This window comes from Ursus maritimus (genome assembly GCF_017311325.1).
Source record: "Ursus maritimus isolate PB19 chromosome X unlocalized genomic scaffold, ASM1731132v1 scaffold_X1, whole genome shotgun sequence".
In the NCBI taxonomy this organism is placed as follows: Eukaryota; Metazoa; Chordata; class Mammalia; order Carnivora; family Ursidae; genus Ursus; species Ursus maritimus.
The window spans coordinates 73,335,956-73,350,729 of NW_024423319.1; the positions used below are offsets into that span (position 1 = coordinate 73,335,956).

Consider the following 14,774-nt stretch of genomic DNA (forward strand, 5'->3'; position numbering starts at 1 on the left):
TATTCCACGTCACACCTGTGCATAACTGTACTTATTTTTCTACCGCAGACAATCAGGGTCGGGAACTGTCTTCCCTGCTAACATTGATATTCTCATTCCTGCTTGTTTTCACTAATGACAGACCAGTGAGCTCCCCGTAGATGATTTTTCTCATCACACTGCGTTCAGTAAACAGTGATCACACTCCTATCGTGTTATAGGTATTACAGTACTAGGGATTAGGGTTGTAAATATAGGACATAACATTTAATGTCCTTTCCCTCTTCCAGTTATTTCAGGAAAATATCCTTCCTGTTTGTTATAAAAATGAACTGATACCGTTAATTGTACATAGTGCTGGTGCGCTATTAAGTAACTAGTAAGGAACGGCAAAACCATGTTGCTTTGTTTTGCTTTGCAAACAGCATTATTGAAATATAATTTACATACCAAAAAATTCACCCATTTCAGGTGTACAGTTTAATGACTTTTAGTAAATTTACTGACTTACACAGCTGTCACCAAAATCCAGTTTTATTTTTTTAAGATTTTATTTTATTTTTAAAGATTTTATTTATTTGAGAGAAAGAGAGCACAAGACAGCAGAAAACACAAGCAGGGAGGGGGGGTAGGAGAGGGGCAGAGGGAGAGGGAGAACCAGGCTCCCTGTTGAGCAGGGAGCGCAACACCAGGCTTGATCCCAGGACCCTGAGATCATGACCTGAGCCGAAGGTAGACACTTAACCGACTGAGTCACTCAGGCACCCCAAAATTTTATTTTTAAGTAATCTCTACACCTAAGGCGGGGCTCAAATTTAGAACGCTGAGATCAAGAGTCACATGTTCTACTGACTGAGCCAGCCGGGCACCCTGATTAAATCCAGTTTTAGAACATTTTTGTCACCCCAAAGAGATCCCTCATGCACTTAATCCCTGTTCCCCGCCCCCCCGCTCCAGGCAACTAGTAATCTACTTTGTCTTCTCTGAACATTTCATGTACATGGAATCAAATAATATGTGGTCTTTTTTTTTTTTTTTCAAGTAAGATCTACACCAACGTGGAGCTTGAACTCATGACCCTGAGATCAGGAGTTGCATGCTCGACTGACTGAGCCAGTCAGGTGCACTCAATATGTGGTCATTTGGAACTCACTTCCCTCTATTTAGCATAATGTTTTCAAGGTTTATCTACTTTGCAGCACATAGGGGTACTTTATTTCCTTTTTGGGGGGGGGGTTTGGCCAAACTTACTTTTATCTTGCAGAGAAGATCAAGAAAGGCTTTCTCTTCCACCCCACCTCCCTAATTATATTTATTGCCTCTCCCATTTTTCCCCTTAGTGCATCCTAGTTTGACTATATCTTCAAATAAGAGAATTGCTCTATTCCCTCAAAGAACCTTGGTCATTTGAAAGTAATCTAAAGTGTTCTTTAAATTCCCATAGTTCTACGTATCTTTTATCTTCTGCAGTACATAGTGTCAAAAAGAAAATCCAGAGTGGATTCACTAAGGTTAGGAGCCCCAGATCAGTAAAACCAAGACTTAATACCTAACTTAACTAGAGTTTCAGTTCCACCAGGAATATAACCTTTAACCAGTCAACATGCATTTTCCTGGTCAGCAGTAGGAAATTATACTCATAGGCCCCCCTGTTCCCCTTTGGAGGGCGACCTTACCTAAAACAATGCTTTCTTTACTAATAATATTTTGGGGGGGTATTTTTAAAGTTTATTTATTTATAATCTCTACACCCATCGAGGGGCTCTAACTCACGATGAGATCAAGAGTCATGCTCCACCAACCGAGCCAGGCAGGTGCCCCTATTTCATTTCTTTTTATTGCTGAAAAATATTCCACTGTATGGATATACCATATTTTATCTACTTATGATTGAGGGAAATTTGGATTGTTTCTACCTTTTAGCTATTATGAATAGTGCTGTTGTGAACCTTTGTGTACAAGGTTTTGTGTGAACATGTTTTCAGTTCTCTTGGGTATATACTGGAGTGCTGGGAATTGCTGGGTCATATGGTAAATTTATATAAAACCATGTTTTGAGTCAAGAATAGCATCTTTAGCATTTATAGTATGTGAAGTCCCCTTCCCCATTCTTTTTCTTTTTTTAGAATTTTTAAAAAGATTTTATTTATTAATTTGACATAGAGAGCACAAGCAGGGGCAGTGGGAGAGGGAGAAGCAGACTCCGCGCTGAGCCAGGAGCCCAATGTGGTGCTTGATCCCAGGACGCCCCCCTTCCCCATTCTATAAGCCTCCATCTACCTCTTGCTGAATCTGTTTTTCCTTAAGCACAAGCATCTAGAAGCAGTATAAAGTACATTTAGGGCACCTGGGTGGCCCAGTCAGTTAAGCGTGTGCCTTCGGCTCAGGTCATGATCCTAGGGTCCTGGGATCGAGCCCCGTGTGGGGATCCCTGCTCAGTGGGGAGCCTGCTTCTCCCTCTCCCTCTGCTGTTCCCCCTACTTGTACTCTCTGGCTCTCTCTGTCAAATAAATCTTAAAAAAAAATAAAGTACATTTAAAAACATATTCCATTTTGCTTTTTTGTTTTAAATATTAGTATAGCAATAGTATTCTCCTAACTTTTCATTACTAAAGTGCAGCATCTCAGCTACTGTGCACGTTTTGGCAGATGTTTGTCATCTGACCTAGAAATATAACTACTGTTAACATTCCAAGGGACATCCATGCATTGAACTATTAAGTAGCCATAAAAAGGAATGAGGAAGAGTGCTACAAAGTGGTACACTGTGATTTCCCAGCTAAATTATTAAGTGAAAAAGAGCAAGGTGAAAGAGTATATATAGTATGCTATTTTGTGTAATGAAGAAATAATATGTATACTCATTTGCTTATTTTTGCAAAAAGAAACATAGGAAGTACAAGTATCATGTCATTCTATTGTACACCTGAAACTAACAGAATGTTATATGTCAATTACACCTCAATAAAAAAAATAAACACAGGAAGGATAAAACAGAAACGAATGAATCGTTACTTATAGGGAGTGGCTGGGTATTGGGGTAGAGGGCATAGGCATGGGAGCAAGACTCTCTGGAAATAGCTTTTTACATACTTTTGACTTTTAACCATGTAAAAATTTACATATTTTAAAAATTAAATTGTATAAAAAAGGATAATATAAGCAAATTGTAAAGTTGAATATAAACAGAAACAACTCCCCAGAGGAAAAAAAATGATTCAAGTAATTTTTTACACACAGTACCCTATATATCCTTAATAGGATATATTCTTTTTTTTTAAAGATTTTATTTATTGGACAGAGAGAGACACAGCAGGAGAGGCAACATCAGCAGGGGGAGTGGGAGAGGGAGAAGCAGACTTCCCGCTGAACAGGGAGCTTGATGCGGGGCTTGATCCCAGGACCCTGGGATCATGACCCGAGCTAAAGGCAGACGCTTATGACTGAGCCACCCAGGTGCCCCAGTAGGATATATTCTAAGGACAAACAACTGCAAAGAACTTCTGAACTTTACTTAGGTTTATTGTTGGTAGTGGTATCCACCTTGTAATTCTGAAGACAGTCAATATATGGATGTTGGGCACCAGAGTTTTAATTATAAGAGTAGCAAGATGGAAATACGAAATGGGGAAAAGTGAGAGAGAACCCTGTGGTGTTGGACTTGAATTAGAGGTATTAGTCTAAACTCATTATTTTTTTTTAAAGATTTTATTTATTTATTTATTTGACAGAGATAGAGACAGCCAGCGAGAGAGGGAACACAAGCAGGGGGAGTGGGAGAGGAAGAAGCAGGCTCATAGTGGAGGAGCCTGATGTGGGGCTCGATCCCAGAACGCCAGGATCACGCCCTGAGCCGAAGGCAGACGCTTAACCGCTGTGCCACCCAGGCGCCCCTAAACTCATTATTTTTTATTTCTATTTTTTAAAATGGAAGCTCTACACCCAACGTGGGGCTTGAACTCACAGCCCCAAGACCAAGAATTGCATGATCTACCAACCGAGCCAGCCAGGTGCCCTTTTAACTCATTATTTTTTTTTTAGCTCTCTCCACTGAAAGGGCCTATTAAGTAATAATGCCACAGTTTCTAAATACCATTCCCCACTAAAAGATACCAGGGCTCCTTGGAGAAATGGCTTATATCAGGTCTGGGACAGGGAATGTACAGAGTAAGCCTAGAACATCTTGTGCCAAAAAGCAAGGAAGTACTCCAAGACTAATAACGCAGGAGCCAGAGTGAAGTGGGTCCCACTGGACAAAGTTGGAACAGTTTGAGCTTCAAAAAGGATAGCGATGGTGCTAGATTATGACACATTAAAATAAAAACGGGGGAAGGGAGGTAAGACCGAGTTCTTTACTGAATAAATCCACTTAATAAGTGTAGAATGAATTTGAGAATTAGAAAAATCACCCTTCTGCGCTCTCCCAACATAATTGATTCAGGCAAGGATGCTAAAACCATTGGGTGAATATTCACACAATCTCAACCCCATTTACTAATTACAAAAGGAAAAATGTGCCTTTGCAATGGAGAGATCTGGTGCTCAAATACAGCATCCCCAGTAGTGTGACAACCCGCTGTTTGTGCCTTCTGATGGCCGGCAAAATATTTAACGTAAGTCAATTCGAAGAAACAATCAGACGAATTCAGAATATGGAATATTTTCAAGACAATTTGCCTGGACTTTTCCCCAAAAATGTAGTGTCATGCAACACAAAGAAAAGGCTGGTGTTTCTGGATTAAGACTGAAGGGAGATTACCAAGTGCAGTGCAAGAACCTTTAGCGGATCCTGGACTGAATTGTAAAATGCTCCAACTAGGACAACTGGGGAAATCTAAATACGAAATACGAACTGTATGTTAAATGACAATGATTTAATGTTAATTTTTAAAGATGCAATAATGATTTTGTGGTTACGTAGAAAAATGTCTATAGGGCTGGAGAATCACATATTTGTAACCTACTTTCAAATGATTCAGAAATTAAAAAAAATAAAACCTGTAAAAATGTTAAGTTTGTGAGAAGGGTCCGCTGTTCCTTTTACTCATCTTTTTCACATTTCCCGAAAGAAACCGAGAGGAAGGGGACTCCATTTCCATGGGGAAATGTAATTCAAAACAACCTGGATAGGCACCTGGGGCACCGTGCGATTTACGGGCCAGTTTCTCCTTAAGAAGAACCGACACGGCAGACAGGAGATCCGCTTCTCATCTTCACTTCCGCGTACCACGGCGTGGTGACGCGCGGTTACTAGGACGTACGCTACGTGACCCAGGCAGCTCCTTCTGATTGGAGGATCAGCCGTGACTCTCACCCAATGCACTGGGAATGCTCATGCGCAGATAAGAGGAAGGAGGCGGGACCAAACATTTTCTTTGACCAAGCGCTTTCCACCTACCCAACCGCCTGATTGCGTACGGTCGAATCAAAAGCCGTTAGTAAAGTAGTGCAACCAATTCTTTTTCGTAGGACGGCCGGTCTTTCCGGTTATTTCTCCCCCCCCCTCCCCCGCCCCATTCCGCTTCCGGTAGGGCCTGGTGGGGTCAAGGAGCCCTGTAAGTCACTTCTGGGCGGCTAGTGTTTTTATTTCCGGTCCATGGGACCAGGCTGGGATTTGCTGCTGCCCGGAGCCGCTGGTGACACAACAACGGCCATCATGTCGGACACGGACAGCGATGAAGATTCTGCTGGCGGCGGCCCATTTTCTTTAACCGGTTTCCTTTTCGGCAACATCAATGGAGCCGGACAGCTGGAGGGGGAAAGCGTCTTGGATGATGTGAGGGGTTGGGCGTGGGTATGGGGTTGGGGGTGGTGCGGCTGAGTGAGGAGAGTAGAGGGTGCTTAGAATAGAGCCCCTGTGAGAGGGCGCGGTTAAGGTAAAGAGAGGAAATGAGAAGCGGACACTATCCTAGTAGAGCGTTCATAACGTAGTGTGGAGGCTCAGTTCTGGGGGAGGGTGGGAAGAAGAGAGGACTGTAGGCAAGCCCTCGTAGGGCAGGGCGCTGATGGGGTGGCTTTGGGGATAATATTCATCCCAACAAGGCAGCCGGAAAAATAGCGTAACTTAGTGACATTGCTTTTAAGCCGTTGCTATGAGGACTTTGGAGATTTTTGAAACTGCCTGTCTTACATCGTTGACTTGAGATGGCTCTAGAGCAAGAGGACTGGACAGAACCTGTGACAAATCGTGTGGTTCAGGCCTCAGCTCTTAGAGCAGTGAATGTTGAGGCTACTTGGGGCAGACCCCTTCTGGCCCAGTGCACTTCTTGGGTAGTTTTCCCATTTTTCACGGACATTCGTGAAATTGTTTCCTGTGTCCAGATGAACCTTACCTACTTTCATTTAGGTTCATTTTCGCAAGGCGAAAATATTGGTCACTATTCCTGTTCTGCATCACACACAAGCACACAGAAGGTAGCAAAAAAAGTTCTTGTCATCCTTTCTCTAATCCCAGTGACGCCATTTGCCTTAGCCTTCATTCAGAGAACTGTTCATTTGTTTGGTCTCGGTGATGGTTCTTTGACTAATCTTTTCTTATTAAAGTATGGTGATGAAATTGGACTTAATATGTTGATAAAGATCTGATCACTGTGGAGTTTAGTGGAAGATTTACAGTTCTGGAATGTGATGCTCCTTTTAGCACACTGCAGAGTTATATTTAATACGGATTTATAGCTTTGTGCTGGACCAGGGAAATAAGCCATGTGATGTGGGAAGCTTAGGTTTAGTTGTTATCTTCGACTCTGGTGCTGTCCCTTTTTCAGGAGTGTAAGAAGCACTTGGCAGGCTTGGGGGCTTTGGGTCTGGGCAGCCTGATCACTGAACTCACCGCAAATGAAGAATTGACTGGGACTGATGGTGCCCTGGTAAATGATGAAGGTGAAGTGTGGGTCGTGGGGAGTAAGGAGGGAGGAGGCTAGCCACTTACCGTGTATGCACTTTTCAATGGGAATTATCTAAGGGAGTGAGAGTTACTTGCTCTTTGTTGAGATATACCTGCCCCCCCCCACCCCCCCCACCCCACCCCCGCCATTGTACTTATAGGGTGGATCAGGAGCACAGAAGATGCTGTGGACTATTCAGACATCAATGAGGTAGCAGAAGATGAAAGCCGAAGATACCAGCAGACAATGGGGAGCTTGCAGCCCCTTTGCCACTCAGGTGATTCTTTAGTGTCCTCAGTAGAGCATGCCAGTTCATTTTCTTGCTGTGTAGCCCATTTTGTTTCTATGTATGCGTTCTGCCATTGTTCCTGCTCTCCGTCCTTTGCTTTTCTCTCTTTTTGTTAGCTCAGTTCCATGTAGCTGCTATCTTTTTTTGTGTTCTGGGGCAGATGTTTATTTCTCACAAACGGGTTATTCCCAAATTCTTGGTGAATGCCAAGTAAGGATGGTAATGCTTTCCTTATCGTCTGGTATTTGAGTACCTACAGGGTTCATGGCATGGTTTTAGCTATTATTTGAACTCAGTCTTTGCTCTTAAGGACTTGGTAGTTCAGGGAGGATTAAGTATATACAATGTTATATATAAATGAGCACACATTTGTTGGCTCCACTTCTGTTAATCACTCACCACCTATATGCTGACAGAATGCACTTAATGCTTGCTTACAATGTAGGTTTCTCTCCCTGGCATAAGGTGCTACATAAAGAATCAGAATCAGAGCTGGAAGGGGTCTTAGTGATTATTTGTTATTAACCTCATCATAGATAAAGAAAACTTGGACTTTAATAAGATGTGGGACTTTATTAAAAGTTCTATAAGTTAGGTAGTGGCAGACCTTGACTACTCAATAATTCAGGTTATTAGACTTTTATTGAGCTATTATGGGCTATAAACTATGATAGTATGGTACAAAGATAATAAAAATCCATTTTCTGATCTTGAGGAGCTTAGTTCTATGGTCTGGAACCTAGAGCTACTGATCATAGTTTCTTTTTTTTTTTTTTTTTTGACTTGTAATTGTTTACAACTTTTAATTGAGGTATAGTTGACACATATATAACTCATTGTTTCCATTGCCTTATACTACCTCTCACTGCTTGACACTGTTGTATGAGGTTGCTCATTGTTTGTTCATTGTCCACCTCATTGAATTAGATTTCAGGACCAATTAATGGATTTGAGTGCTTGTTATAGAGAGAGAATTAACTGTACCACATACACAGGAGGTAACCCAGAAAAATAGAAGATACAGGTCTCACAATCAGGGATATTATCATTTGGGGAAGATGGGATAAACAAACGCGAAGCATAATTATTCATAATAAAAAGACATAAGCCAGCTGCAGGCTCATATTTCTGTATAGAGTATTGTATTTCATTTCAAGAGGTTGACAGAATAAGACAAAGATTGTAACTGTTATTTTTGAGCAACCTGACTTAGGCTAAGGGGGAGGTGGTAGCTCTGATTTTCAGGGAATATTGGAATTTTCAGGTTTGGGTTTATTATCTTGGATAGGGATGTTAAGGAAGAGGACGAGTGGGGGTGTCCTAGTTGGGTTTTATGAGCTGACCTTCTAGAAAAGGAGGATGCTGCATTTGGTAGTCTTAGTACTTTGGGATGCTCATTTCTAAGTTCTCTTACTCAGTGAAGGTGCCTTCACTTGTGTCCTAACTTCCTCCTTCTCTGGCATTGGCCCCTTCACGTGGCTTGATTTACAAGGATTCTTCTTTGGAATAATTGAAAGTGGGTGGAGGTCATTAGAAAAGATGTCATGGAGGTGAATTTTGAGCAAAAGTTCGAAAGGGTTTCATGGAGAGGAAGCAGCAGGGCATTTTGGTTTGAAAATGTGTCTTGTCTAAAGGTTTGGAGATAGAAATAAGTGAATAGTGCAGGGGGAATTGGCCAGCAGGTTTTCCTGAAAGGAGTGGAAAACATACGGCTAGATAGCAAGGACCAAGGGGAGAGCAGTTTGACAGCATTTGATGTGTATGCATTACTTGGGATTTGATGTCATAAAGGATTGTAAACCAACATTGATTGTTGAGTAAGGGGCAGGGTGGTATAATGAAAAGAAAATGGACTTTGGAGTCAGAATGATAGGTTCAGGTCCCAGCTCCATATTTAGTTTGATCCTAGGAAAGTTGCTCAGCCTTTGAGGCTTAGATTTGTAATAATACCTAAGTTTTCTTGTCGGCAGTAAAGGTGATAATACCTCATTAATGGGTCTTATGTGGGAATTTAAGTTCATTATCACGGGGTATGAAAGCACCTACATAGTACAGTGTCATGGTGGATGCTCTGTAAATGTTGCCTTTCCTTCCTTTTTTTTTTTTTTTAAGATTTTATTTATTTGACCGAGAGAGACAGCGAGAGAGGGAACACAAGCAAGGGGAGTGTGAGAGGGAGAAGCAGGCTTCCCGCCGAGCGGGGAGCCCGATGCAGGGCTGAGCCACCCAGGTACCCCTTGCCTTTCCTTCCTAAATGAAAATGAGAAGTGATACTTGTTGCTTGGGGGTTTTAATTAGAAAAAGGGTAAAGGTCCAGACTAACTTGGAGACTGTTCTTGTAGGCTAGATGTAAAGTCATCAAGGTCTCGAGTAGGTGGCAATTGTGGAAAATGCTAAGCAGAATTAAACTTGAGAGTTGCTGATAAAACATCAGTAGAACTGGTAAATAAGGAAGTGCATTGGAAAGAATATAGGCTTTGTTGTTCAACCAGCCTTGAATTCTAACTTTGTCATTTAAAACTGTGTGACCCTGAGTAAGTCGTTTCACTATCTCAGAATAATTCCTGCTTTGCCAACATTCTTGGGAGAATTATAAAGTAACTACAAATACCTGGCATATAATGGGAACTAAGTAAATGGAAGTTGCTATAGTGACTGCTATTAATGATTGGAAAAGGTGTGTTGTGGGGGGTAAGAGATTGATGGAGGAGACAGGAGACTTTAAGTCCTAAGCTGGGAAAATGAGGATGGAGGTGGTATTGATAGTAAGGAAAGGGAGTTTTAAAGAGGTGAAGGATATTTCAGTGTAATGAGAGATGCAGTTGTGGACTATCTGAGCGGAAAGGCTCTTTTTTAAAAAAAAATATTTTTTATTTATTTGAGAGAGAGAGGGACAAAGCATGAGCAGGGGAAAGAGGCAGAAGGAGAGGGGGAAGCAGACTCCCTGCTGAGTAGGGAACCTGATGCAGGGCTTGATCCCAGGACCCTGAGATCATGACCTGAGCCAAAGGCAGGTGCTAAACTGACTAAGCCACCCAGGCGTCCCTGAGTGGAAAGGTTCTCTAGGCAGCACAACATGCAGTGTGATTGTAGAGGGGTAAGTCAAGGCAAGACCTACAGATTTGTGTTTAATCTGGATTAAGGGTGATTCTTGAGTGAGGGAATGGAGCTTGTGTAGAGGAATAAAAGCAGAGTGTTCACCATCAGGTGTTGAGTGATCCCAGAGGTTAAAGGTCAGTAAAAAGAATAACAAACTGCAGAAGGTAGACAAAAAATGTGTCAAAGATATGGGGTGTGGGAAGAGAGAAAGTCTAGTCTTAAACGGACAGAGAAGAAAGAATGTTAAATTCAGTTATGAGATTGAGCAGGATGAAAATAAAAAATCAAATAGGATTTGATCAGGAGAAGGAACAAAGGTTTTAAACAGTTCTTGGGCGGGGGCGCCTGGGTGGCTCAGTCGTTAAGCATCTGCCTTCGGCTCAGGTTATGATCCCGGGGTCCTGGGATCGAGCCCCGCATCGGGCTCCCTGCTCAGCGGGAAGCCTGCTTCTCCCTCTCCCACTCCGCCTGCTTGTGTTCCCTCTCTCGCTGTATCTCTCTCTGTCAAATAAATAAAATCTTAAAAAATAAATAAATAAACAGTTCCTGGGCGTTCCCTAAATTTCTGTATGAGATATACATAGTGTTCTGGTATTTGGTGGTGGTGTGTCATCATCTCTTTCTGAAGGCAGAAGCTGCACCTCCTGTGTGTTCTTAAGGGATCTGTTTAGTGTTTCACATGGTGCTTTAAATTCTTGTGTAACAAAGGAACTCAGCTGTTGTGTGACACATTCTGTATATTGAGATCATCCTCCTGGTTTCATTAGATTATGACGAAGATGACTATGACGCTGACTGTGAAGACATTGACTGCAAGTTGATGCCTCCTCCACCTCCACCTCCAGGACCAATGAAGAAGGATAAGGACCAGGATCCACTTACTGGTGGTAAGTGGAGACTGTCTTTTTTTGTCCAAGGAACAAGTTCCATTCATAGATCTAGGCTTTTGGCCTATCCATAGGGAGCTATTAAAATTAAGCTGCTAGGAAAGGATACAGCTTCTGGAAGTGATTCATACAATTTTTAAATTTTAATGTCAAAGGGAAGCTTTACTTTTGAAACATTTGGCAACAGTATTTTAACAGATACTCAACAAAAAGTAGTTTAGGTCAGTGGTTCTCAAATCTGGCTGCCTGTCACAGTCATCCCAGGCCTTTAAAAAAATACAGATTTCTGACTCTCACCCAGAGAGTCTGGTTCTGAAGATCTGGGATAGAGCCCAGGAATTTCCAAGTGTTCTCCAAGTAATTGCTGGTGCAACCGATCTGCATATTGGTATTTGGAAACTACCTGTCTAGATGACTGTCTTTAAAAGAAATGAGTAAATGGGGGAAGGCATCCTAGAATGGGCATAAATCATAAAGAGCTAACTACCAGATTCAGAGATTTCAAAGGCAAGGGCTTTAGTGATCCTCTCCACTTTTCCTGTGTCGGCCACAATAGTTACTCTGTCCTAGGCTAGGAGATTGCGGAAGAACAGTGTTTTTGATCTCCTGTATTTTGAGAATTATGTTAGCCTAAATTCCTCCTATTAGAGTTTTAGCCACTTTTGCCTTAGTCTGCAGGCTAAATAACATCTGATAACTTTATGTCCTAAATCTTATTTTATGTTCAACAACTTCATTATCATCCTGTGGGCCTAAATTCTTAGTTAATGGGTCCCCAAAGTAGAAATGATAAGGCCTGATTGGTAGAAATGATAAGGCCTGATTGGTATAAAAGTGCTACATAATTCTGCTATTGATCACATTCCTTTAATATATGTGTAGAAAGTAGTAAATGTAGTAATAGTGTTTGTTTTCTCTCATCACAACCCTAGGGTACCGGGTACAAGGTGAGTTGGGGATGGTGGGAGATAATGAGTTGGAATGAGTTTTCTGGGTTGCATTCTAGTAATCTGGGTGCTTGGAACTATATCCCCTGCCACTGAGCCATGCATATAGCCTAGAGTGGGTACTGGCTGAATCGGAGGAAATATGCTCACAGTTACATGCCAAAGGGGTTTCTCTTCCTTGTTGCAGTGTCTGAGGATGGAGAAGGCATCATCTTGCCCTCCATCATTGCCCCTTCCTCTTTGGCCTCAGAGAAAGTGGACTTCAGTAGTTCCTCTGACTCAGAATCTGAGATGGGACCTCAGGAAGCAACACAGGCAGAATCTGAAGATGGAAAGCTGACCCTACCATTGGCTGGGATTATGCAGCATGATGCCACCAAGCTGTTGCCGAGTGTCACAGAACTTTTCCCGGAATTTCGGCCTGGGAAGGTACCTTCCACGGAGAATGCCCCCACATTGTAAACCACTGACCTCTCCTAAATGCTGAGTTCTTTTGCTAAGATGTTGAATATAGAATGGATAAGATTTAAGAGTTTCCTTATTCAGTGACATTGTATTAGGTCTTTTTTATAAAGTTGTATGCATTGATGATAGTACATGTGATTTACGTAGTTCTCATTAGAAATTGTCCTTGTTGTCTGAAAAGAACTAGTGCAAATTATTAAGGGATACTTCTTTACTTTCTTGGTAGATGTTATAACTCTGAATTCAGCGCTCCTTGGTCCCTCCCCCACAGCCTAGTAGACCCCTCAAGGGAGTTTGCAGACCCAGACGCTGCTGTTTTCCCATCAGATGTTGAGTCTTTTGAGTCTCTTGTGTTCTAGGTATTACGCTTCCTACGTCTTTTCGGACCAGGGAAGAATGTCCCATCTGTTTGGCGGAGCGCTCGGAGAAAGAGGAAGAAGAAGCACCGTGAGCTGATACAGGAAGAGCAGATCCAGGAGGTGGAGTGCTCGGTAGAGGCAGAAGTCAGCCAGAAGTCTTTGTGGAACTATGACTACGCTCCACCACCACCTCCAGAGCAGTGTCTCTCTGATGACGAAGTAGGCAAAATAGAGACCTGGGATTGAGACCTACAAGTGGAACACATGAGTTCTCCCTAGCTTATCTCTAAATTGGAAATACCACCTTAGCAGGCAGAGTCCTGTGCTGATTATGCATGAGTAATCGTGAGTTCAGTTTTAGTGGCTGTCCCTTCCCTGTTATAGTAGAAAAGTATCGCGGGCCAGCACTGGTGAATAGGAGTTTGCTAGGCAGAGTGTGCCATGATCTAGCTCCATTGTTCACATTCTAACTCCAGTCCTGTTGAAGAATCATCCTTATAGTTCCTCTGACTTCCCTTCCTCGCTGTGGACTCCCTATAGCCCTAGGACTTCTGGGATCAGGAAATCCTCCTTCCCTCCTACTTTGTTCTGTTACAGATTACAATGATGGCTCCTGTTGAATCCAAGTTTTCCCAGTCACCTGGAGATACAGATAAAGTGACAGATACCAAACCAAGAGTGGCCGAGTGGCGTTATGGGCCTGCTCGACTGTGGTATGATATGCTGGGTGTCCCTGAAGATGGCAGTGGGTTTGATTATGGCTTCAAACTGAGAAAAATGGACCATGAACCTGTGATGAAATGTAGACTAATGGAGGTAAGTGACACTGGTATGTAAGAAAGGAATCTGCTCCCAGGGCCCTTTCCATTTTACTTAACTTTGCTTTCTAGTTGGGGGAGATACCAGGTAGGGTGTGTTCAGTGGGCGATGGAGGTTCTAAGCCTTACGCTTGTTAATGGTATGTCGCCCTGGCGACTAGGCCCCATCACAAGGATTCTGTTCGGGCAATGAGTGCTGCGCTAGACCAGCAGCGGGAGGAGGCAGACATTGCTCCATTATCAGGTTCTTCTTTCAAGTCAGGGACTACATTCGATGTGTCTGATGGGGGATCTGGAGTGGGAACTTTGACCAGTGACCATTCAGGGATTTGTTGTTCCTTTTCTGTTTCTGTAGGACTTTAGGAAACTTGAGGAAAACAGCATGGACCTTCTGGCTGATGAAAACTTCCTGATGGTGACACAGCTGCATTGGGAGGATGATATCATCTGGGACGGGGAGGATGTCAAACACAAAGGAACAAAACCTCAGCGTGCAAGCCTGGCAGGCTGGCTTCCTTCCAGCATGACTAGGAATGCCATGGCCTACAACGTTCAGCAAGGTGTGCTTCCGTGCCAGCTGTGTCTAGCACACTGCCCTTCATCTCAGTTATCCTGAGTGGGTTTAGCTGTGCTCTTTTCTGCTCCTGAGGGACAGCAAAATGTTTTGGACCTGAGCCCTGATTCTAGCCCGTAATAAGTTGTACACTATTAACAAGCTAGGATGGACTCTGATTTCTCATTAGAAAAATGTGAAAACCACTTTGAAGTTCATGGTTTTCCTGAACTAGAACAAGGCTTTATCTCCATGGTCTACTTCTGTTTTCAAAGCCAGCCTCTTTATCATGCTAGAATTTTCTTTTTCTCTTCTTAAGTATGCAAAAAAAAGGTACGTCATGCTTAATGTAGAAAACTTTGAAAATAGAATACAATGCCAGAAATCACTGATAATCCAGCTATCCAGAGATGATCTATTAAGTTTTTGGTGTACTTTGTTTTTGGTTTTCTGTCGTGTGTGTGTATGTATGTATGTATGTATGTATGTATGTA

At 42.5% G+C, this 14,774-nt stretch overlaps 1 protein-coding gene across 3 annotated transcripts in view; it reads left to right on the forward strand.

Annotated features, from left to right (window-relative positions):
- Window positions 1–5,471: 5,471 nt before the first annotated feature.
- TAF1 (TATA-box binding protein associated factor 1) overlaps window positions 5,472–14,774 on the forward strand; it is a 69,533-nt gene continuing 60,230 nt past the window's right edge. For 2 of the 3 annotated variants that reach the window (XM_040630899.1, XM_040630907.1), the window contains exons 1-8: window positions 5,472–5,755; window positions 6,744–6,858; window positions 7,024–7,140; window positions 11,019–11,138; window positions 12,336–12,514; window positions 12,910–13,128; window positions 13,507–13,725; window positions 14,083–14,287. In XM_040630899.1, the coding sequence (XP_040486833.1) occupies window positions 5,576–5,755; window positions 6,744–6,858; window positions 7,024–7,140; window positions 11,019–11,138; window positions 12,336–12,514; window positions 12,910–13,128; window positions 13,507–13,725; window positions 14,083–14,287 (1,354 nt within the window). In that variant the 5' untranslated portion in view covers window positions 5,472–5,575. Of the gene's footprint in view, window positions 5,756–6,743; window positions 6,859–7,023; window positions 7,141–11,018; window positions 11,139–12,272; window positions 12,515–12,909; window positions 13,129–13,506; window positions 13,726–14,082; window positions 14,288–14,774 lie in introns of all 3 variants that reach the window. The other variant, XM_040630904.1, reaches the window with a different exon arrangement.